At 38.7% G+C, this 24,205-nt stretch overlaps 1 protein-coding gene across 2 annotated transcripts; it reads left to right on the top strand.

Moving 5' to 3' along the window:
• Positions 1–346: 346 nt before the first annotated feature.
• On the top strand, positions 347–21,671 carry LOC126419141 (NADH-ubiquinone oxidoreductase subunit 8). 2 transcript variants are annotated; one of them, XM_050086251.1, is made up of 6 exons: positions 347–483; positions 600–749; positions 825–997; positions 13,426–13,554; positions 18,864–18,978; positions 21,399–21,517. In XM_050086251.1, exons 1-5 carry the CDS (start codon positions 447–449, stop codon positions 18,939–18,941), a joined length of 567 nt encoding a protein of 188 aa, XP_049942208.1. In that variant the 5' UTR covers positions 347–446; the 3' UTR covers positions 18,942–18,978; positions 21,399–21,517. The 2 variants fall into 2 exon arrangements, with proteins under 2 accessions (XP_049942208.1, XP_049942207.1); XM_050086250.1 differs by lacking the exon at positions 18,864–18,978 and having other exon boundaries at positions 21,399–21,671.
• Positions 21,672–24,205: the final 2,534 nt, after the last annotated feature.

Here is a 24,205-nt window from a genome sequence, read left to right as displayed (position 1 = left end):
AAGAAGGGACCGGTTAGTAGGACATGTTCTGAGGCATCAAGGGATCACCAATTTAGCATTGGAGGGCAGCGTGGAGGGTAAAAATCGTAGAGGGAGACCAAGAGACGAATACAATAAGCAGATTCAGAAGGATGTAGGTTGCAGTAAGCACTGGGAGATGAAGAAGCTTGCACAGGATAGAGTAGCGTGGAGAGCTGCATCAAACCAGTCTCAGGACTGAAGACCATAACAACAACAACATCTTATCTTATTTTATCTTAACACAAGTCTGCCAGTGGTGGTGTAGTGCTACATCTGTGACACTGTGGCAGAATAGGTTTTTGCAGTGATCTCTATAGTGGAGATCGCTGGTTTTATGCATAGATCACTAAGGTCTATGGTTTCTTGCATGGAGGTAGGAATAACCATGGTTTCTTGTGTGCATTGAGTAGTAGTCTCTGGTAAATATGGCTGCGTTGAAGTTGTGGGAAGTGGGGAAAGCAGGTAATTTAAGAATTTACATAGTGTAGTGATATTTCTGTTATACATATGGATAAATAAACGAAATCAAAGTTTATGGAAGAGATTCGTGTCACAAAGTCAATGTTTTTCTATTCAAGGTCGGTTGTTGAGAGGTGTATATGGCATAACCTGTGTCACCCCATCCCGTAGTAATTATAAATATGTGAATGCAGAGGAAGAAAGTATGGAATTCAAGGATATAACAGACCGTGCAGCTCAGACTATGTTTTGGACTGAACTTTTCAGAGGTAATTTACTGTACTAGAATGAACTTCGTGGGTTCTGTGCCATGATAGGTGCTAAACTTAACTCACTCATGACAGGGGCCGGCGTAACATTGGCACATATATTTAAGGAGCCAGCGACAATAAATTATCCTTTCGAGAAGGGTCCACTGAGTCCGAGGTTCCGCGGTGAACATGCCCTACGGAGGTATCCATCAGGTGAAGAACGCTGTATAGCGTGTAAACTCTGCGAGGCAATTTGCCCAGCACAGGTGAGACTTTTACTATTTACTTGTTTCATTGGTTGCTGAATCGTGAGGTAATTATCAGAAAGAATTCCATAGGCCGTAATTAGCCTAGTGCACACACAGACTCTCACCTTCCTATGCCCCTCAGACTTTTGGATTACTGACAAGCAAAAATAACCTGATTTACTATTAAATTTTTCCTCCGGGAGATGGTGTTTCATTGGAGCAGTATCGTAACTTTTTAACCCATGAAGTTCTCCTGTACTTCAACTATTTCAGAACACAACGTAGTTAACTTTGCATTGCATTATATCTTATTAATGGAGATCACTAACAACCAAAAGTAGTTATTCATTGGTAAGACACTATTAGGTCAGATTGTTTACTTAGTATGAGTTGTGGAAGTTAGTCCCTTCACATTTGTCACACAGAAGTCATTGTCAAATAGTGACATGGAGGAAATACCTATTCATGAAAGTGTAACTTCACAAACTGTAAAGAAGGTTGCTTTACATGTGATTATCATGAAGCTGATATTAAGGGTAATAAATCAATTCATTTGGAGCTCTGAAAATAATAATATTCTATGGATCTTACGTATTCCCAGATATGAATTACGGTATTAAATGTGCAAACATAGTTGACACTCAGTATGCTGTCTGATGGGAGCAGCTGTAAAAGGGAAATGCCTTTACAGTCACTCCCATCAGCCACTGTGCCAAATGTCAACTTTGTTTGCATGTACAATATGTCATTACATGTTAAAAAGGTGATTTCCGTTGTAAACAATATTGTTCCATCTTGCAGCCATGATGATGATGTTGTTTATAGTACAGAACACCTTAAGATATCCAATTGTTCAATTGGACTTCATATAGATGGTGAAATCAGCAGAGCAGCATGCTTCCTCCTTTTTATGATAGAGCTTGTGCTGCATTAGCAAATTTGTCATAGACTTTTTATTTCCTTTCAGAGTTTCTTAGCCTCAGTGGTGTTTAAGTTGACTTTTACAGCTGAAGTGCACTTAACTCTGTCGGTGGCTCTTCCATAGCGTGCTAAAGTTTGCAATTCCTTCCCATTATTCATAGCCAATCAGGTGATAGTATGCAATAGCCACTGAGAATTGCTGAAGCTAATGACTTGTTTTGGCAGAAGATAAGAGTTGATTACTTTTGTTTACGATGTAGCATAAATTGATGATTATCGAGGTGTCTGTTGTGGATTATGAATTTGCTTTCTGGTTTATGTATGTATTTCCTGTGTTGTATGTTTCTTAGGCTATGTCAGGATGTTGTGGCATATTGTTTTTTATTTCGATGTTATAGTTTGGTTGTGAGGTGGCAAAGCCAATAGATGTGACAGGCTGTGATGACCAACTGATCTTTAGCGTATCGTTCTGAAAAGTTTGTTGAGTATTTGTGAAATGTCCCTATACCAAATGTTGTGGTTACGCAGGAATGTAAGAGTACAGTTTAAATTTTATGGAATATTCTGTTTTGCACATCATCCTGGTAGCAGTAACATTCCACGTCATGACATCATTTATCAAACACTGTTTTCTCATTGGTTCCTCCATCTTGTTTAGTCATCTGTTGTCAATTTTCCACTGTGCAAACAGTTACGAATGGCAGCATGCAACATAAAAGCCACTGACGCAATAAGTGCACATTTACCAACTCCTACATCTGGCAAACGGTAAGTTCTGTAACTTTCAGAATCCACACTAAACTGTAGGTAATCTGTAACTGGCTATAGTTTGTAAATTGAAAGTCGGGAAGAGGAAGTTGTACCCTTCCTTATTAAACCACTATGTGTAGGATACTGAACCATTCAATTCCAGGCTTCGGCTTTAACCTGTGATATCATCAAAGAGGCAAGCATAAGCAACTTGACTATGTCAGCCATGTCACTTGTGCAACGGTAATGAAATCACATTAGTAGCAGTTTTATCATAATAAATATGACCTAAAGCACCTAAAAAGCAATAGTACCTAACACGATATAAACAGGAATTTTGAGGTTTTGGGGGGGCACTCCCTCCATATTTGAAATAAATTAAGAAATTCTTTAATCTCACATTATATAAATCCTCCAAAGAACATCATAGATTTGATATTCTTAATTTCGCTTAACCTCTATAACAAAACTGAAATAACGAGTATGAGCTAACTACAGGGCAGTAATATTCTCAGGGAGGACTGGAGAACACAATACTGATGATAGATTCACTTCATATCTATATGGCTAAAATGAAATTAATGCCAGCCAATTGTGAAATGAATGAAGATATTAGGAAGATAACATACCAGTTATGACAAAAGACTGGCATAGTTACATGCACTTAACTGACTTCAGTACACAGCAATACCAAACAATTACTAAAATACCATATTCACACTGAATCCAAATAACACGCCAGTGTAAATGTACATTTGATATCATTGGCTTCAGTTTACGTGTATAGCTAAAGTGAAATTCGCGATACCCACTAAACATGCATCAGTACATTCACAGTAAAATTCACATACTAAATAAACACATCTTAATAGGTTACATTTTAGATAGAACAATACGTGAAATAAGGAAAAGGCAACCACTTGCATAACAGACTGTGGGGTGCATTGATACATGTACGGCAACAGAAAACATTGTTGAGAAGCTTTTGAGCTGTGGCTTTTTTTTCTAGTAGAACATAAACACATTCACACCCAGAAACACACTACTACAGTGACTGTGAATCCTAGTGGGTGTTTGGATGGCAGTGTAGTTGCATGTGTGAATTTGTGCTCTTTCTGTTAGATTACAGTGGTTCCCAACCTTCTTTAGACCATTACCCCTGACTGCACTCATACATTAGGTAATAACCCTGCTCCTCTTCTTCGCCCCCCCCCCCCCCCCCCCCCCAATGCCCATCACTGACTTTAGCACCTGACTAAACTGTAGAATGAATGACTTCTTGGAACACTTTTATTTTTAAAGTGGTGGAAGACAAAGTATTTAGTGTGTGTGTGTGTGTGTGTGTGTGTGTGTGTGTGTGTGTGTGTGTTTGTGCGTGTGGTGGAGGGGATTTTAGAATGAATGACAAAGGAATTCTTGGTATATTGTAAATGCTTCCCTCAACTCTTCCTTAGATAAGAAAGCTAACTATCCACAGTGAGGGTAGACACTTGTTACAAAACATATTTCCCCTGCATTACTCCTCTCCATTGCTGCAATTGCTTCACCTGCACACTGCAACCGCATTTAAAATCAATCAAGCTAAAATGTGTGCACTGTACATACTGTTAGTAAATCACTTGATTGCTGCACTGCTTACCTCTGAACTGGCAGAAATTAGAGGACTTTAGGCTGTTAATGCTTTGTGTCTGACCACAGCCATTAATAGCAGCAGTAATAATATTGATATTGTGTATGGCACTATAGCAGCTGTGAGGTAGTTACTGCTGTGTCGTTCTGCTGTGTGATGAAGCAATTTCTAGACTACTGCAGGTACTGTCTACCACTTCGAGTAGACATTTTCTTGACATTTTGCAATTGTTACATTTATTTTTCACTTTTATCATTAGCAATATACGGGACAAAGTGCAACATATGTATGTAGTGGGTGGACTATGTGAGGAACCTGTAACCTCCACTGCGTTAATGCTACTAATTGAGAAAAAGTAATTATTAGTAAACTTATGTGATCACTATTTGAATCTTACAAAACTGTAATAATAATAATGATCTTTTGATAATTTAGTTTTGTGACTGAAACAGAATGAAATCATTTAGTTTTTACCCCTCAGAAAATCTCATTTGACACCTCAGTGGGTAATTACCCCAGGTTGTGTGTGTGTGTGTGTGTGTGTGTGTGTGTGTGTGTGTGTGTGTGAATGCATATGCATGCAATGCACACCAGTCTGCTATAGGTAAATGGTTGCATTTACCTTACTTTACAAGTTGTTCTTTCTAGGAATTTTCATTATATGACTTACTTCCCTTAAAAAAAACGCTGCAGTACGTAAATATCTGTAGCCTACTAAACAAAAACCAAAAATAAAGCATGATTCAGTATCAAACTAAACATCCCAAAAGTGAATACTATCAAATTAAATACCCATCCCACATTCCTTCCCCCAACCAACCACCTCCCCATCAATATGCAGGCACTGACCATCGTAGCAAACCTGTGTTTTGAGACATACTGGTGCTTAGTGCAAAGGCTGGCCAGTTGCCACAGTGGCAAGATTGCCCTCTGTGTGACCAACACAATGCAACAGCACACATTGCAGTGACACGGCCTGCCTCCCACGGCTCAAGGTTATAAACCATATTGTGTGTGGCCAGGTCTTACGCTAATTTTTCTTCCAAAAATTCTGACACTTGGACAATTTATGCTATGTTTGAGGATGATGTCAGTTTCCAGAGTCACATACAAGGAATTTTATAACTTTTCTTTTGGTTCTTTTCAAAGAGTTTTGCATCCAAAAGCAGTTTTACATTTTGTTGATTACTGCAGGCCCAAAGTACCAGCTAAAATTAAAATATACCACTTTGGTCTTAGTGAACAAAAAAAACCTATATATATTCTTCCAAGTGCTAACTTTGTCTTTTGCTGCTGGTATCATTTGAGTATATTCATCATTTCGGTAAAAATTGGTTACAAACTTTACAACTTCTTCAGCAATCATTTATTTACTTTTGAGTTAGGAATTGACAAAATACTGATTTATGTTTTCAGTCTACATACTCATTAATGTTGAGTTATGACTTATTGAGAGGAAGGAGGTAAAGTGAAAACTTGATTTCCCCCCCCCCCCCCCCAGATTATCTTTTGCTACCTTTCTTACATTAACAATATTGCATCAAAGTCTTGCAGCTTTCTCAATTTCATCATCTGCTTTATCTTCCTTGCTGTCACAAACTTCAACCCTACAATATATGCTGGGAACACTTTTTTCCAAAGTATGCTTCACTTTTTCTAGCTGCAGTTTGCCACGTGAAGTCTTGCTGTGATTTGAAATGGAATGAATGTTTAAGGGAGAACAGGTCAAATCATCCAAAGTTTTATTTGTGTCCTCATGCTTTGATGTTTTAGTACGGACTCGTGAAATGTTGCCTCCAGGTTACCTGCATTGCTTTCATTTCCGTCAGTGATTTCAGTTTTTCTTACAATATGTTGTAGAGTCTTTTTTTTCTTGGTTGTATATAGATTACCCTTGCATTAATTAGACAAAGCCAAGCTTACAGACCTCAAGGATTTTTTAATTGTGTGTCTGTATTTTGGTATTATCACAGCAAGTTCTTTGATAGCTTTCAAAAACTTGTAAGTAATAGTATTTGTGAATCCATGTCTAGTAGTTGTTTCATCATCTTCTGGGAAGTTTGTATTGGACCATAGAATATCGACTCTTTCTGGTCTTCTCATCTCTGAAAATTTTTGAAGGGTTTTTATGAGGTGTGGCTTGTCAAATGATAGTTTTTCAAGTAATTGTTCAACACTACATGAATTCATAGTTTCCATTGTAATTATCAGAACACTACTTCATTTAAAACATACTTCATTACAAATATTGGGTTGATGCGTAAGTTTGTAGTGTTTTTCCATAAGTTCAATAGACACAACAAATACACATAACAGAATTTAATCATTAATAATATATTCTCCTTCACTGCTTACAACAACCTGCCAATGCTGGGGTAACTTTTCAATTCCAGTCTGTAGAAATCACTTGGTTTTGAGGTGAAGAACCTATCGTGCCGTGCTTGGAGTGTATTTTCATTGTGGAAACTGTGAAGGTTGGTAAATAGAGAGTGGAAGAAGTGAAAATCTGAGGGTGGATGATCTTGTGAATAAGGTGGGTGCGGAATGACTACCCAACCCAAATGCTGTATAGTGATTTTCGTCAGTCTAGTAGAATGCGGATAGGTGTTATCATGGAGTAGCATCTCTTCATGCAATCTTCCTGGTCATCATTTTTGGATTGTCTCTTCAATATGTCTCAGTTGTTGACAGTAAATGTGAGCCATGATGGTTACACCTGGGGGAAGCAATTTGTAGTACACCGTCACTATTCCACCAGATGCATAACATTATCTTTTGTGGATGCGTGCAGTTCGTTGTGCGGGGAGTTGCTGCTTTGTTTGGGCTCAGCTATTCCTTTCTTTTTCTTGTGTTAGCATAAAGATGTCATTTATCATCACCAGTAATGATGCAGGATAGGAATGTTCCATGTTGTCCAAGAGTCAGTTGGTGATGATCAGGCAGAGATGCACAATGGCCACCCACTGAATTTTGTGATTTTGGCTTAGAGCATGCAGTACCCACACATGCAATGTTTGAACCTTCCTCATTGCATGCAAATGTCACACAATTGTATATGATCCCAGATCATCACATTTGCCAGATCGCGATCCACTGATGTGGATCTTTGTGGATTAATGTGTTTGAACAATCTTCTTCAAATCCCAAAGGTCTTCCTGAATGTGGAGTTGCTAACGTCAAAATGATCCTCCTTAAAACAAGAAAACCATTTTCTTTCCATGCTCTATCAGATGGCATTATCACTGTAATGGTGCAGTTCCTGGTTGCTTCTGCTTACGTCACCCCACTATTGAACTCAGGCAAAAGAATCTGATAGAAATGTTCAGGTTTCTCCACTTGGCACTCCATTTTCTAGCTTCCACAGTTCCATTCACTATCTCCAGTCAGCAAAACAATACAAAAATTCAAGAAGCGATAGGGAACTACAATTGAAAAATTACTGTTAGTAAATAAACCTTAGCAATGAGAATACCAACATGCAAAACAAAAATGCCACAAACTTACGCGCCAACCTAATAAAATGATAAATGGTTGCATCGCAGACGAACAGTCTCATAGGAGGACAAAGAGCAACTGAGGTCAAATGGACTGATTCTTGCATACTTTCCATGTCTGTACAGGTTTAAAACAAGCTCCTGCAGGCACAGAGAACATTTTCTTATCTATGGGTTCAGCAGCACAGATAAACACAATACATTATAGTCTTTCAGAAATTACTGGATAATTAGTAAAATGAAATAAATTTTTCACACTTACATTTAATTTGTCAGCCCATAATAATTATTTAAATATACTAATTTAGTACCGTTTCATCAGAGGAAGTGGGTATTAGGCCTGGGTGAACTTACTTTGAATGACCCTTTTTTCATCACAGGAAAAAGTATTTTGGTTTCATATTTATTTGTGTGGCCATTCATAAAAACACACACACTTTTTTTTTATTAGAAAGTCTACAATCTTGGGAATTACTTAAGAGTAAAACTAGCTTCCCAGCAGTTTGCAGAAATGCTATATAAGCTTTTTTCAACTTGTTTGTAATTTTTCCCAAAATGGGAAAGTGACACAGGTGGTCTGTTCAGAAAATTCCCTAACATTGTCCACAAATTTTTTTCTATACTTGTCTATTACTTATTGTGCAAGGTCTCCTTCAAAATACTCTCCTCCACAATTGATACACTGCTCTCAATGCCTTTTCCACTTCCGGAAGCAGTATTGGTTCACTTGTTGCTGCATTGGATGAAGCACCATCTGCGAATTTTCTTTTCTCTCATTTATTGTTGCAAATTATTGTCCTTTCAATAGGGTTGTCAACATTGGAAATAAAAAAAGTCAGCAGGGGCCAGGTCTGGAGAGCGCGAAGGATGAGACGGCTCACTAATTTTGCTTTTCGTGCAATAGTCACATACCAACAGGGATAAATGTGTGGGCACGTCGATGTGATCCAAGAGCCACGAGTTAGCTCACCACATTTCAGGCCATTTCCTTCTCACATTTTCTTACAGGCATTGCAACACATCCTGATAGTCCCGTCGACTAACAGTTTGTCCCTGTGGCACGAATTCATGATGAACTAATCATTCAGAGTTAAAGAATACTATCAGCATGCCTTTCACATTCGACCTGATCTGAGGAGCTTTTGTTGGTGTTGGAGGACCTTTCCTGACCCATTGTGGAGGCTGAACCTTGGTCTCTCTCTCCAGACGCTGAATACCACACCACCTGTGCCGGGAGTCGCGTCGCGTCGGTATCATTGCTATAAACAGCCTCGGATGCCGTAATAAGTTACTCGGGATACGCGTAACCATGAACAGCATAAACATAGACCCACATCTCATCAGCAGTTATGATTCCCTTAAGGAACATCTCACTCATTTGTGAGACCCAAAAGCTCTTCACATACTGCAAGGAGAAGATCTTTCTGGCCTTTACTCATGAGCTGCGGGATGAACTTTGTTGCAACACTGTGCATTCCAAGATTCTGTGTCATGATTTCATGACATGATCCAACTGAAATGTTAAATTCTTCTACAATCTCTCGGACAGTCAGTCTTCATTCAGTTGGCACACACAATTTCATTGATGTGACATGAGCATCATCAGTAGACGTCGAAAGGTGTCCTGAATGAACACCATCTTCAACTTCCATCTGGCTATTTTTAAACCTTGTGAACCATTCATAACACCGAGTGTGGCTTACGCACTCATCACCATAGGCTTTGTGCATCATTTGGTGTGTCTCTGCAAAGGTTTTCTCAAGTTTCTATGCAAAACTTAATGCAGACGAGTTGCTCCTCTAACTTTGCCATCTTGAAATTCACCAACTGTGCTACACTACATTCTACTCAATAAAGCACTGAATAATAACTAACAGAAATACAACAACGAAACTTCCAGTAGTTGTATACTAAACACAGGTGTGTGCAGGGATGCCAACTACATTTCGTTCCAATACACCATTGGCATGAAATCATGAATGTTCTGCCATTTTTTGAACAGACATCACACTTTAGGATTGCTTTGTAATTTTATTTGTGATTTTACTGCATGAATAGTTGTGTGACTCTTAACTATATGCCTCTAATCTTCTGAAGAAATTTCAAACCAAAAGCACCTCAAAGGTCTGAATTATTATGAGTGTTTCTGTAGAGAAGTACCACTTCGCAAGTACATTCTCACAGAGCCAAATTGTCAAAATATCACTATGCTGAAAATTCAGAAAAAAAACCTGCAGAAGGTCTTACATTTCTTGAAAATCTGAGACGAGGGTTACAAGTCCTAGAATTACTGGGTGATTCAACATGATCTGATAAGCAGTTGTTGGTGTGCCAGTCAGACAATGAATGGACATCATTTAATTCCAATATGACAGACATAGAGGAATTATGGACAAAGTTTAAACTGATTGTAAATCACATTGTGGAAAGTGTGATCCGAGTAAGGGAGCAAGGGATGGAATAGACTAACTGTTGTTTTAATAACAAAATTCAGAAAGTGCTAAATAAGCAGTGACTATTGCACTTCTGGTTCAGAGCAGAATGTGCCTATAATGACAGGTAAAAGGTAGTAGAAAGATGCAGAAAAAATAAAACTATTACCACTGCCATACCTTAGCAAAAGATCCTGCTGAACCAGAGAAAATGCTGGTCCTACATAAAATCACCAAGCGGGTTGAAGTCTCTTATCCAGTCACTCGTAGACCAATCTGGTGTGGCAGTAGAGGACAGCAAAAGGAAAAATGTAGTTCAAAATTCCACATTTAGGGAATCATTCATAAAGAAGGATCATACAATCATGCCGTCATTTGACTATCGCACAGGGTCCCATATGGAGGGCATAGTAATAGGCATCCTTGACGCAGAGAAACAAATGAAAGAATTTGAAAATAAGTAAATCGCCAGGTCTGGATGAAATTCCAGTTTGGTTTACACACAGCACTTTAAGGCGTTAGTCTCTTATTCAGCTTACATTTATTACGAATCTCGCCCAACACCAAGTCCAAAGTGTTTGGAAAAAAGTGCAGGTGATTCCTGTATCTAAGAAAAGTAAAAGAAAGAACCTTGAACATATGCTGTGTTTGAATATAATTAAGGTCGTTGGGACGGAGAAAGTTCTGTCCACCAGTGAGCATAGATTTAAAAATCACTGCTTGTGCAAAACTTAGCTTGACCTTTCATCACATGATGTCCTGTGAACTATGGATGGAGGGCAACAGGCAGAGTCCATATTCCTAGATTTCAGAAAACGATTTGACACAGTGTCCTCCTGCAGACTGCTAATTAAGTTACGAGCATACGGAATAAGTTCCCAGATATATGAGTAGCTCAAACACTTCTTAAGTAATAGAACCTAGTACGTTGTCCTCAACTGTTAGTGTTCATCAGGGACAAGGGTATCAGCAGAAGTGCCCCAGGGAAGTGTGATATGACCCGTCTTATTCTTTATATTCATAAATTATCTAACAGACAGAGTGAGCATCAATTTATGGCTGTTTGCTGATGATGCTGAGGTGTAAAGGAAGATGTGATTGAGTGACTATAGGATTATGCTAGTTCATTTGGACAAAATTTGTACTTGGTATGATGATGGCAGCGTGCTCTAAATGTAGAAAAATGTAAGTTAATACAGATGAGTAGGAAAAGCAATCCTGTAATGTTAGAATACAGCATTGGTATGGTGAAACGGCCAGATTGATTAAATATCTAGGTGTGACATTGCAAAGCAACATGAGATAGAATGAGCACATAAGACAGATAGTAGGGATGACAAATGGTCGACTGTATAGGTATCACAGAGGTACTTCAGGAACTCAAATGGGAATTCCTAGAGGGAAAGCAACATTCTTTTCAAGAAAAGCTATTGAGAAAATTTAAACAGTCTGCATTTGAAACTGACTGCAAAATTACTCTGCTGCCAATGCATCTGTTGTGTAAGGTCCCTTAATTTATGAGAAGCTAGGGCTTGTAAGTATGACAATCATTGTTTTCTCTCACTCTATTTGCAAGTGGAACAGGATAGGAAATGACTATTAGCAATACAAGGTACCCTCCATCATGCACCATACATTGTGTAGCATGTATGTAGATGTATGTTGTGTAGTATGTATGTAGATGTGGAATGAGTAAGCTGTATTCTTAAAACCTGTAAGAAATTCATAATGCAATGGACCAATTTTTATAAGCAGAAAAAGAAATGCCTAGCAGCAGTCTTTGAATTCTGTTTCTAATGACAAACAGTTTAACAGTTGACCAGGAGAATTAAAGGGAGATTAGAACTTTACTATGATTTGGGCATAATTCCTACTTGTTGTGTAGCATTTCTATACTACCATTGTCCGTGAGATATGGCTCAAAGTTAATCTGTTGAGGAACCTGAGTGTTTCAGTCTGACAAACTCATGTTATTGACATTTATGTTTTTAAAACAAAAAGATTTGTGCAATCTGTATCTATAGACTCTTACAAAAAATTGGCTTTCTTTTGATACACCCTGCTGTCACTGATCCATCAGTCATAGCTGCAATACTGTGGGAATTAATAAATACCATGGCAGATTGAATTCTCACTTGCTTGTCCAATTGTGGTGTCCTGTAATTGGATGAGATCTAAAAACTCCTTGTGAATATATGGTTTTTTTATTCAGTTTCCTAATAATAATTAACAGGAAACTTATTTGCATGTTCCGTAGATCATAATCGCAACTTTTCCGTACGGTAAGTAACAACTCAGATTTAGTTATTAGTATAACTGTAAAACATCTTCTCACTATAAGTATGGTAACATGCTGACCATTTAAAGTACATTATATCCAGTGTTATTTTCGTACATGCATACAAATACAATAGATACAATAGATCATAATCACAAATATCATACAAATCATACGAATTGATTTACAGTTAACTACATTCAATCTAGCGCTCCCCCCCCCCCCCTCTATCTCTCCCTCTCCACACCACCACCTCCCCATTATTCTTACCTTAAACTGCAGCTCCACATCATGGCTGCAACTTTGTCCTGAGTTAACGATATCAGCCAGTAGTAAATGAATAATTTTAACCTGTAAAGAACCTCGACTACTGTCTCCTCATTCTCAAATCCAATCATATGACAAATTTCATAATTCCCATGTCAGGTGATGTAAGAACTGGAAGAATTTAATAAATCAAAAATGAAATGACATCATTATGAAGGCCACTTTCTGTAGTGGCCAAAATATTTGTTCATTTTAAAACATGGCTCTCAGAAATCCCAATTAGCAGACTGTATTTGGAGGACCTGCAAACTGAAGCTTTCAGCAGACACTCTTGCGTCATAATAAGTGAAGCATTACTGCTGAAAAGTATAGGTCTGTGTTGTGAGTCCCAGCTTTCACTTATAAGGAATTTCTAATTAGGTTCATTTTACAAATTACAGTAATAGGTGATTCAATTATACAAGAAACTTAAATAATTTATTTGCTAGTTTGCTCAGGACCCAGTTGCAGCCATGAATGTGGAGCTGCAGTTTAAGGTAAGAACAATGGGGAGGGGGGGGGGGGGAGAGAGAGAGAGAGAGAGAGAGAGAGAGAGAGAGCTAGTTTTTTATATTTCTCTTATGCAGACATTGTTATTTATTGTATAATTCCTTACATAAAATTTTATGTTTAAGGCTATCACTATTGAAGCAGAGGAACGAGAAGATGGAAGTCGTCGAACAACACGCTATGATATTGACATGACGAAATGTATATATTGTGGATTCTGCCAGGAAGCTTGTCCTGTTGATGCCATAGTGGAGGTTTGTTCAGATATAAACTCCCTCATACGAATTCTAGATGCATTGTAAGCCTGCATTGTTTTGATAGTTCCGTTTAAAAAGTCGCTGGTTCTGTGTGTTGCACAACTGAAGCATTTACAAAGAAATGAATGTTATCTAGCAGAATGGCATATCACAGTTTAAGTGAGAACATCTGTGCAGTTTGCTCTAGGGTAACTAGAGAGAGTGTTACAGTGTACCTGGCTCTTCCACTTTTTGCTGCAGTTGGTAACTGTGTGATGAGTGATGGGAGGTGAATGGTCAAATTTGTTTTTTACACAGAGCAGGAAGGAAACTAAATATGGTGACACTGACTTGTAGTGAAGCCTGGGGTTAGGTTGGAATGTGACGATTTAGCTACGGGGAAGCCAACGAATGTGACTGGAAGAAACGTAGACAGGCTGTCAGAATGACCTAAAGTGAAGCTCAAAGCTGAGGTTACGTTGGAATATGACAATTTGGTTGAGAGTTGGCAAAGCCGATGAAACTGTATGTACCAACAGACTGACCTGTAGCTAGCTCAAGACTTATATTAAAGTGAAAACAGACAATTTCAATGCAAGTTGGCTAAGTTAACAAATCTTAATACAAAAAATATAATTGCTGCAATAGATTTATATGTAGCATATATATTCATCTTTGCAATGACTGCTTCTATGTTTTTATTTCTGATTTTACCGAAAATTCTGATGATACATTAAATTCTAATTAACAAAATAAAATAATAGCTAAATTCATCTGCAAATCATAGGAAACTAACAAGCATTCTAATTGACTACTGACAACCAGCTCACCATTTGTCGGTTTCGTTTCGCATCATTCATTGCGCAGTTACCAACCCAGTGAGTTGCTTTTAATCAATGGCTTCTTATCTTTAGTTTACCTGCCTTGTAAATGAGGGACTCCATTCTACAGCTTAAAGATTTAATGGGGCTTGCAGGTTTCATAATGTTTCCAAAACTGTTGTGGTTACCACACCTAAAGGCAAGGTCCCTGAAATCACGGAACTGTCTTAGTGTTGTAACCACAGGTTGGGGAGAGGACAGAATACATCTGCCCCAGTTTTATAAAGTAGTCATGTGATAAGGCTAGATTATGGGTACATAATGTGTGGACCAGCAACACCTACTTACCTCTAGATCATAGATGCTATCAACCATGATACCAGGCTGGTCACATGTCTACAGGACTAACCCTATAACCAGTTTTTGTACTGAGGCTTGGGTGCTACCCTTGTTAGCTGGTAGCAGTTCGTGGTGCATGAGGCATGTAAGATTGTCGTTGTACCAGCCTACCACACCATTACTCGTTGTATAATGGAACAATTTTTTTACAAATTGTCAGTGATCATTAAGCCCATTTAGAAACCATGTGAAGAATGGGATGAAAGAATTAGGTGTGCAGCAAACACCTTCAAAAATTGAAGTTTGATAATCAATTACCACACTGGTTACTGAAAAGGCACAGGGTAATTTTAAATTTAATGAGATGCAGGAGCGACTGCACTCCTGCACATGTTCTATGAAATTTTAAATAAGAACCACAACTGTATTATCATATACACAGGCGAGGCTAAGCAATGAAACTCCCTTGAGTGCTCTGGTTTGCACTGATCGTATCTTCAAAATCTGACTACCTAAAGTATTTACTGTGTGAAGTGAAGAATTATATATGATTTTGAGGGCACTGATGCAGATTAGATGTGTTCAGACTGAGACTCCCTGAATGCCCTTCTTGCTCTGCAATACTTGTACCCACTAGATTCAGTAATCCAGAATATTCAGGTTGTCCTTTAGTGCCTATAAAGGCTGGGGAAGGAGGTATCATTCTGCTGTGTACCAGAGCACAAGAGAATATGGTAAGCAAATTAGCATATATAGCAACCGTGGAGAGGTGTAGTGTCAATTATGTAGTTCTGTGTGGTGTCCCCAACTTACTATCACCACACTTTTGAGGTAGTCATGCAAGGATGCGTAGAAGAACGACTGGAAGTGACAGACAATAAGCTGAGCTAAGAAATGTCAAAGACATGGCCACAACATACCGTATTTACTTGAATCTAAGCCGCACCTGAAATTTGAGACTCTAAATTCAAGGGGGGAGAAGTTTTAGGCCGCACCTCCAAATCGAAACAAAGTTGGTCCATTATAATATGAGACACAATTTAGGTCGAATGAATGACGATACAGCTACAGTAGTTTGGTTCGAGTCGTAAGCTTAGCAGTTAAGCTTTACCTGGTAGCCATTGCTATGCGTCAGGCACTCCGTCCGTATTTATACGGGTACCCTTCCTTTTTCACGTCCATCATCTGGTTTGAATTGATTGCTTATTTTTCTTTGATCTGATAAGTGACGTTCTCTTTGTTATAGGTGTTTACGTCACTCTAAGCTGAAGATGCATTACTGTACTGTGTCACGCATTGTTTGTCGCATTCTGATAGTGAGTGTTTACGGCCTGTCGCCGCTCGCCGCATGGCTTGCTTTTGTGCACGGTACTGCCGCTTACAATTTTTTTAAAAAAAGAGGAATCGTCTCATTAGCGAAACAATGGCAAGAGACTGCTATTTGTTGTTACTTACACTGCTGCTTTCTTTGATAATGATCAACAAGAACCAAATAATAGACTGCGTATGATAGACGATGTTCTGAACGAGAGTTTAACGAAAATTTTTCTCTGTTTGAAAATCTTTGCAGATGCCTCTTTAGTACATTACATTCTGCACATAAATTAGTCATCTTAGATTTAAAAATATAATCAATTGCTGTGCTTCATTTCTGATTGTATCACTATTAGGCATAAGAATAATACAAATATAAACATGACATTATATGTCTATTCTTCTGCATTTGCTGTTGTCTCACCCTAGTTTCGTAGTTTATTAGGCAGACAGGATTTAAATGAGATAGCTGCAAACACGAAAGAATACATGACAAAATGATTATATTCATATTATTCTTATGGTGAAGAGAATACTGCATGTGATTCACAATTAATAAGTTCCTATAAGCAACCATCTCTTCTCAGAGGTAGGAAAAAATTCAGAACGTAGAGTTTCCCATATTGACAAACATCCCAAACAGTCTAGCCAGTCGGATTTTCGTAGTACATTGAAATGCTGCTACATTCGAAGATGAACAATACGAAATTTGTATTTACTTTGTTGGATAATGTTTGAAAATGAAAATGCAGTGGTCAAAACTCAGGGCGGAGAAAAAAGCTCTTCTTTCACTTTTTTTAAATTTATTTACTGACGCAGAGGTTTTGGCGCCAGTATTTCCTTGTGCCTGCAAAGCATGCCTGTGTAGCGCTACATATATTCGACGGCAGAAGTTAGTTGTGGCGGCACCTACCAACATTTTTCAGAACTTACGCGTACTTTGCACTCGATTCTAAGCCGCAGGCGGTTTTTTGGATTAGAAAAACCAGAAAAAAGTGCAGCTTATATTCGAGTAAATACGGTACCTATTTTTGGCCACACAGATGAGATGAGGTCTTTTCAGTCTTCTTCACATAGAGCACAGCCCTATGGTGAATTGCTTCTTGCTCCGGTGAGAGAACTGTCCAGTTTGTGATGCATATGGCGTACAGATCAGTGTACCACATTGTGATTGACTATATTTCATGTTCCAACTATAGAGCAGCAGCTGATTTACCTGCAGATTTCACTTGTATTTAAGCTGACAATGAGGCAAATGGGGTGCTACTTTTAAAATTCTATAAAATGTCCACTTATTACTTAAAATAGTAGAGAGGATTTTTTAATGTGTTACCTGAGTGCCTGGTTCATTACATTTTGGAAGTGATCAATCAGCTATTTACCACCGCCATTATTTTAGCTTTCACTCTTGTGTTATCCATCCATCTTTAAAGAAAAGTGTGAGAACAATTATCAGGTTGCATGACAATGGTAATGTGAGAGAGATTGGGGGAGAGTGTTTGCAATATTAAGCAAGATTGAATTTTACCTCCTGGTAAAGATTTGGACATTTTAACCAAATAGGGGGAAATCTACAATGGAATAACAGCATGCAATTTTGTCATATGACCGTTACCGGTTTCGAATCGTGATTCATCCTCAGACGATTTACACGCTTTATGACATGTGGTGTGTTTTTTATAGATTAATTGTCCTAAAATATAAAATATTTTACGACAATCTGTAAAAAAACACACCACATGTCGTAAAGCGTGTAAATCATCTGAGGATGAATCACGATTCGAAACCGGTAACGGTACCCTTTGAATAAAGGAACTGAAAGTAAATTTGTGGCTGGTTGCTGCCCCAACACCATCAACAGCCACGGTATCCATCATGTCATCATATAACAAAATTGCATGCTGTTATTCCATTGTAGATTTTCCCCTATTTGGTTAAAATGTCCAAATAAATAAATGTATAAATGGAAAAAAGTGACAACTTTTAGAATCATTTGTAAAATTTCAGTGCATTTTGTTAAAGTTGTCAGAATAACTAATGGAAATTCCTGAACATTGAGACTGTGTAGGCGTATTTTGTAGCAAATGAAAATCACATTAGTCTGTTGAGTTTAAGCAGAAATGAGGAATACCACAATCTCTAAGATACCATTTGCATGTTGTTCAGGCAAAAATGAGTGTTAGCATCCTACTTAATAGTCTGTTACCATTGCCACTTTTACCTGTTATTGCATGTTCTATTTAAATTGTCCATCTATCTATGTAAACAACACCAATAAAGCTGAATATCCATTTTTTGCCCAAGCTGTAACCATCTCTGAAGATGAATGTTTATGCTGAGAAGTTTCTCATGTGCTGTCAGTTCCAAATATGCATCTGCTGTAGAATGCATCACAAATGTACTTTCCAGGTTTCAACATAGTTTATTTTAGAATTTTATGCTAAATACTGAAACAGTTATGTTAAAAAATTTAGTTGTTTATTATTGTCTAGTGACCACGTAGTCTTCTGATTTCACATGTGCACTTCTCTTGGTATTGCCAGCATCACCATGGAGCCCCCAGTTGTGTGATGCTGCATTGCAAACTCCTGTATGGAGCTACTAGTAGCCGATATCAGCTTTCTATGATGTGCTTATATGTTTCTGTCACTAACAGTTATGATTGTATTTTATAGTACCTAATTTTCTATTTTAATTTTTGTGTAAACTGAGGAGCAGTAATAATTATCAATTTTTTGCAAGTTGTTATAGAAAATTTGGTTATGTTTCTTCTTAATTCCTTACTGTCTTTTACACTGAGATGACAAGTCATGGTATACCTCTTAATATTGTGTCCAACCTTGTTTTGCCCAGCATAATACAGCAGCTCGATGTGACGTGGACTCAACAAGTTGTTGGAAGTCCCCTGCAAAATACACTACTGGCCATTAAAATTGCTACACCAAGAAGAAATGCAGATGATAAAAAGGTATTCATCGGACAAATATATTATGCTAGAACTGACACATGATTACATTTTCACGCAATTTGGGTGCATAGATCCTGAGAAATCAGTACCCAGAACAACCACCTCTGGCCGTAATAACGGCCTTGATACGCCTGGGCATTGAGTCAAACAGAGCTTGGATGGTGTGTACAGGTACAGCTGCCCATGCAGCTTCAACACAATACCACAGTTCATCAAGAGTAGTGACTGGCGTATTGTGGCGTATTGTGACGAGCCAGCTGCTTGGCCACCATTGACCAAACGTTTTCAATTGGTGAGAAATCTGAATAATATGCTGGCCAGGGCAGCAGTCGAACATTTTCTGTATACAGAAAGGCCCGTACAAGACCTGCAACATGTTGTTGTGTGCATTATCCTGCTGAAATGGGATTGAATGAAGGGTAGAGCCACGGGTCGTAAAACATCTGAAATGTAACGTCCACTGTTCAAAGTGCTGTCAATGCGAACAAGAGGTGACGGAGACATGTAACCATGTCATCAAGCTGGGTGATACGCCAATATGGCGATGATGAATACATGCTTCCAATGTGCGTTCACCGCGATGTCACCAAACACGGATGCGACCATCATGATGCTGTAAACAGAACCTGGATTCATCCGAAAAAATGACGTTTTGCCATTCGTGCAACCAGGTTCATCATTGAGTACACCATCGCAGGCGCTCCTGTCTGTGATGCAGCGTCAAGGGTAACCACAGCCATGGTCTCAGAGCTGATAGTCTATGCTGCTGCAGACATCGTCGAACTGTTCGTGCAGATGGTTGTTGTCTTGCAAAAGTCCCCATCTGTTGACTCAGGGATCGAGACGTGGCTGCACGATCCTTTACAGTCATGCGGATAAGATGCCTGTCATCTTGACTGCTAGTGATTCGAGGCCGTTGGGATCCAGCATAGCGTTCCGTATTACCTCCTGAACCAACAGATTCCATATTCTGCTAACAGTCATTGGATCTCGACCAATGCAAGCAGCAGTGTTGCGATACGATAAACTGTAATCGCGATAGGCTACAATACGATGTTTATCAATGTTGGAAACATGATGGTACGCATTTCTCCTCCTTACATGAGGCATCACAACAACGTTTCACCAGGCAACGCTGGTCTATTGCTGTTTGTGTATGAGAAATCGGTTGGAAACTTTCCTCATGTCAGCACGTTGTAGGTGTCGCCACCAGCGCCAGCCTTGAGTGAATGCTCTGAAAAGCTAATCATTTGCATATCACAGCATCTTCTTCCTGTCAGTTAAATTTCGTGTCTGTAGCACTTCATCTTCGTGGTGTAACAATTTTAATGGCCAGTAGTGTATGTAGCCAATCTGCCTGTATAGCCATCTATAATTGTGAAAGTGTTGCCCATTCATAATTTTGTGCATGAACTGACCTCAGTTATGTGCAATGGCATTCATGTTGGGCCACCTTGGTGGCCAAATTATTCAAATTGTACAGAATGTTCTTCAAATTAATCACGAACAATTGTGGCCTAGAGACATGGTGCATTGTCATCCGTAAAAATTCCATCACGTGGGAACTTGAAGTCCATGAATGGATGCAAATGGCCTCAACGGCACCAAACATAACCATGTCCAGTCAACAGTCAGTTCAGTTGGATCAATGGATCCAGTTCATCCTATATAAACATAGTCCATGCCAATTCTGAGCCACCACCAGCTTGCACAGTGCCTTGTTGACAACTTAAATCCATGGCTTCGTAGGATCTGCGCCACATTCAAACCCTGCCATCAGCTCTTACCAAGTAAAATCAGGACTCATCTGACCAGGCCATGGATTTCCAGCTGTCTAGGGTCCAACCAGTATGGTTATGAGCCCAGGAGATGCTCTGCAGGCAATGTCGTGCCATTAGCAAAGGCATTTGCATCAGTCATTTGCTGCCATTGCCCATTAATGCCATATTTCACTGTAATGTCCTAATGGATTTGTTAGTTATACATCACACCTTGATTTGTATGGATATTCCATGCAGTGTTGCCTGTCTGTTATTATTGACAACTCTATGCGAACTCCATTGCTCTAGGTCATTAAGTGAAGGCTGTCAGCCACTGTATCACTACTGTGAGAAGTAGTGCTTGAAATTTGATATTCTTGGCACACTCTTGACACTATGGAGCTCAGAATATTGAATTTCCTAAAAATTTCTGAAATTTAATTGCCCATGCATCCAGTTCCAACTACCATTGTCAATTCAAAGGCTGTCAGTTTCCATCACATTGGAAACCTAATGACGGTTCTGCCAATGCATACTCTTTTATATCTTGTGTAAGCTATACTATCATCGTGTGTATATGAGCATATTGCTATTCCATGACTTTTGTAGTTTGTTTCTTTACTGCCCAAATTATCAAAATATGGTATCTTTATGTTCCAGGGCCCAAATTTTGAGTTCTCTACAGAAACTCACGAGGAATTGTTGTACAACAAGGAAAAACTGTTGAACAATGGTGATAAGTGGGAATCTGAAATTGCGGCAAATATCCAGGCGGATCACTTGTACCGATAAGCAGCTATTTGTAATGTGTATTATATTAAGTAGGCAAAAAATTAAGAAATTTGTGTTATTACACATGTTGATGTGTATGTATATCAGTTGTTGTTGAAGAAATAAATTGCTGTTTGTGACAGCCATTATTTATAGCAATTACACTCTGACCTATAACTACTAGTGTCTCCACTTAGCATTCACAATAAAAAATACAGAAGTCGCTCTCTCTGTTACAGTTAAATTTCCCTCAGTTTTGTGCCCTCATCACGTAATCACTGCATGTCTGATGCTGCACTAGACTCCGTGATGGACCTACTTTGTTTTGGCTTAAATGTTTAGAGTTTTAATTAAGAGATATGTGGCCTGTTTGCTTTTCACAACCCTCCATTCCATCAGTCCAGAATTTACTTTTAATAGTCCAGCTCCTTTAACATAAGGTTTGTCCATTTTGATGTGAGGATCATATTTTATAATTGCTGGAAATTTGTTTTTCTTTTCATCTGCTACAGAACTGGACGTGACATGAGAGGAAACAAGCACGTAAAGTCAGTTGTAAGGAAGGTTAATGGTGGACTTGGTTTATGGATAGAATTCTACGAAAGGGTAGCCCATCAATAAAGGAGACTGCATACAGAAAAGTTTTGGGACTCTTCTTGAGAACTGGTAGTGTTTGGGAGCCCCACCAGGTCACATTAAAGGAACACATTGAAGCCATTTTAAGGCATGCTGATAGATTTGTTACCAGTGCAAGTATTTTGAAAACTGTCCATAGACTTATTGGGAATCCATAAAGAGAAGAAGGTATCTTTTTTGTGAAACACTATTGAGTAGGTTCAGAAAATCTGTTTTTGTGACACTGCAGAATGATCCAGCTACCACCAACATACATTTGGTTAAAGGACTGTGTATTTGATCCTTTACCTCAGGTACGGATTTTCGTGATTTTAAATTTATGTATGAGAGTATAATATTATGGAAGAAATGCTACACCACTTTGCCAGCAAAAAAAGAAAACATATGTCTTTACAAAATTAGAAAGAAGGTATTGGATTTTTCACTCTTCTAGCATAAAATGATTCTGTAAGAAATTTCTTTACTCGTATGAGTTTGATTTGATTCTCATACGATAGTCGGCTGCAGGGCAAGATGTCATTGGAAAGCAGTGAGCTTTGTGATGCAAAATTGGGTTATTTTTAATTTTCAGTTTAAAGAAATATAACAATCATCACCACAATCAGACTTCACTATAAACATCAACTGCAGGCTCGATTCACCAGTGTTGAAATGGAAAAAATGATAAGTGTGCCCTCACTGAATTGTCTACTTCCAGCTAATTTACAGTCCAAGAATTTAACACAATAAACACCATTAGTGCAGGAATGTAAGGTTTTATATTATGCTGCCCAAATAAAGAGGGAAAAGTGCATTTAACATTTTTTTCTAAAAATGCAAATTACAGGAACAATGAAACCTTACATTACTGAGGCTTGAAGAAGGATACACATTTCTATTATTTTAACAAAAAAGTATCTTTCACAGACATTCATTATACAAAGATGAAATTGATTACCTGCTTAAAATATTTTGCTACACAGCCCCTTTGAATGACAAGAGACAGTATCTTACCATAGTACAGGGATGCACCATTCAACATCACTTCACTCATGAGTTTGAAGAAGTGACATAAAAGTTACATAGACATTGTAAAAGGAACATAAAGTAGTTTTGTTGAAACAATTATTTTATTACAGAATAATAATTGTTCCCTGAAAGAAATTCAGTAAATCACTATGGTTCCTATAGGGCTCATCACTCTTCATTGAATTCATGCTTGGCTATCATGAAGATCCAGCCTGTGCAGCACCTCATCCCTTTCTGTGCTGCATGCCTATCCCCCTTCCTTTTTTTCCTCCTCCCTTGGAGAACATGTCTGTGATGTTTTTGCAAATGTGTTGTGCATTTTCAGTAGCCGACATCACAACAGTTTCTCCACTGTCTTTTGTTCCTTTTTGTCTTTCTTCACTCCCCTTCTCCTATCCTTCCTCCGCTTCAGCATTTGAGGTTCCTCTTTTTTTCTTCTTCCTACCTGCATGCTCCTGAAGGTCAGTCCACATGTCTGACACGTAATGGATGACAGGGTAACACAAAATTCCCAGCCCCAGGTCAACAGATATGGTTCGCATGTACCCATTGGTACAGACCAGGACCAGGAAGAGCTGATTGCGTGAGCAGCTACTTACGCAAATCGGCAATTTGTCCCTCTGTCAGGTGTTCAGGAGGTGTGACCTGAGGTGTGAAAAATCTGATCAGTCACCTAAGACGGATATGCCCCCCTCTGAGGAGGTGGGGGTGGGGCCTCCAGTTGGAAAGAGAACCCCATTGGAGATGCAGGCAATCATGGGGGATTTTTCTCGCAATGAGCCAATCGTATTCTTCAGTCAACATCTACTAAACATAAACGGAATGATGCTCACAATTCAAAGACCCTCCCAGCTGCACCACAGTTCCTTCTGGTTTCACGTACTGAAGATGGTCAGTTCTTCGCCACTGTAAATCCATTCATTACTCAGAAAGGTGTTGACACAGTGCCTTGTGAAATCCTGTTCCTGTTTACGCAATGGCACTTTGGTTTTGGAGACTATTTCTGATTCTAAAGCACAACAACTGCTTGCGATTGCACTCCTCCACAGCTA

The sequence above is a fragment of the Schistocerca serialis genome, chromosome 9, assembly GCF_023864345.2.
Source record: "Schistocerca serialis cubense isolate TAMUIC-IGC-003099 chromosome 9, iqSchSeri2.2, whole genome shotgun sequence".
NCBI classification, from domain to species: domain Eukaryota; kingdom Metazoa; phylum Arthropoda; class Insecta; order Orthoptera; family Acrididae; genus Schistocerca; species Schistocerca serialis.
The sequence above is the reverse complement of the archived record's forward strand: the minus strand, read 5'-3'. Positions and strand labels throughout refer to the sequence as shown.

Bases quoted from the DNA above. Each gene is read 5' to 3' on its own strand.
- LOC126419141 (XM_050086250.1), top strand. From the start codon at position 447: ATGGCTGCGTTGAAGTTGTGGGAAGTGGGGAAAGCAG. The intron at 750-824 runs GTAATTTACTGT...CACTCATGACAG, and splicing joins TTGGACTGAACTTTTCAGAG to GGGCCGGCGTAACATTGGCA. The intron at 998-13,425 runs GTGAGACTTTTA...TTTATGTTTAAG, and splicing joins AGGCAATTTGCCCAGCACAG to GCTATCACTATTGAAGCAGA.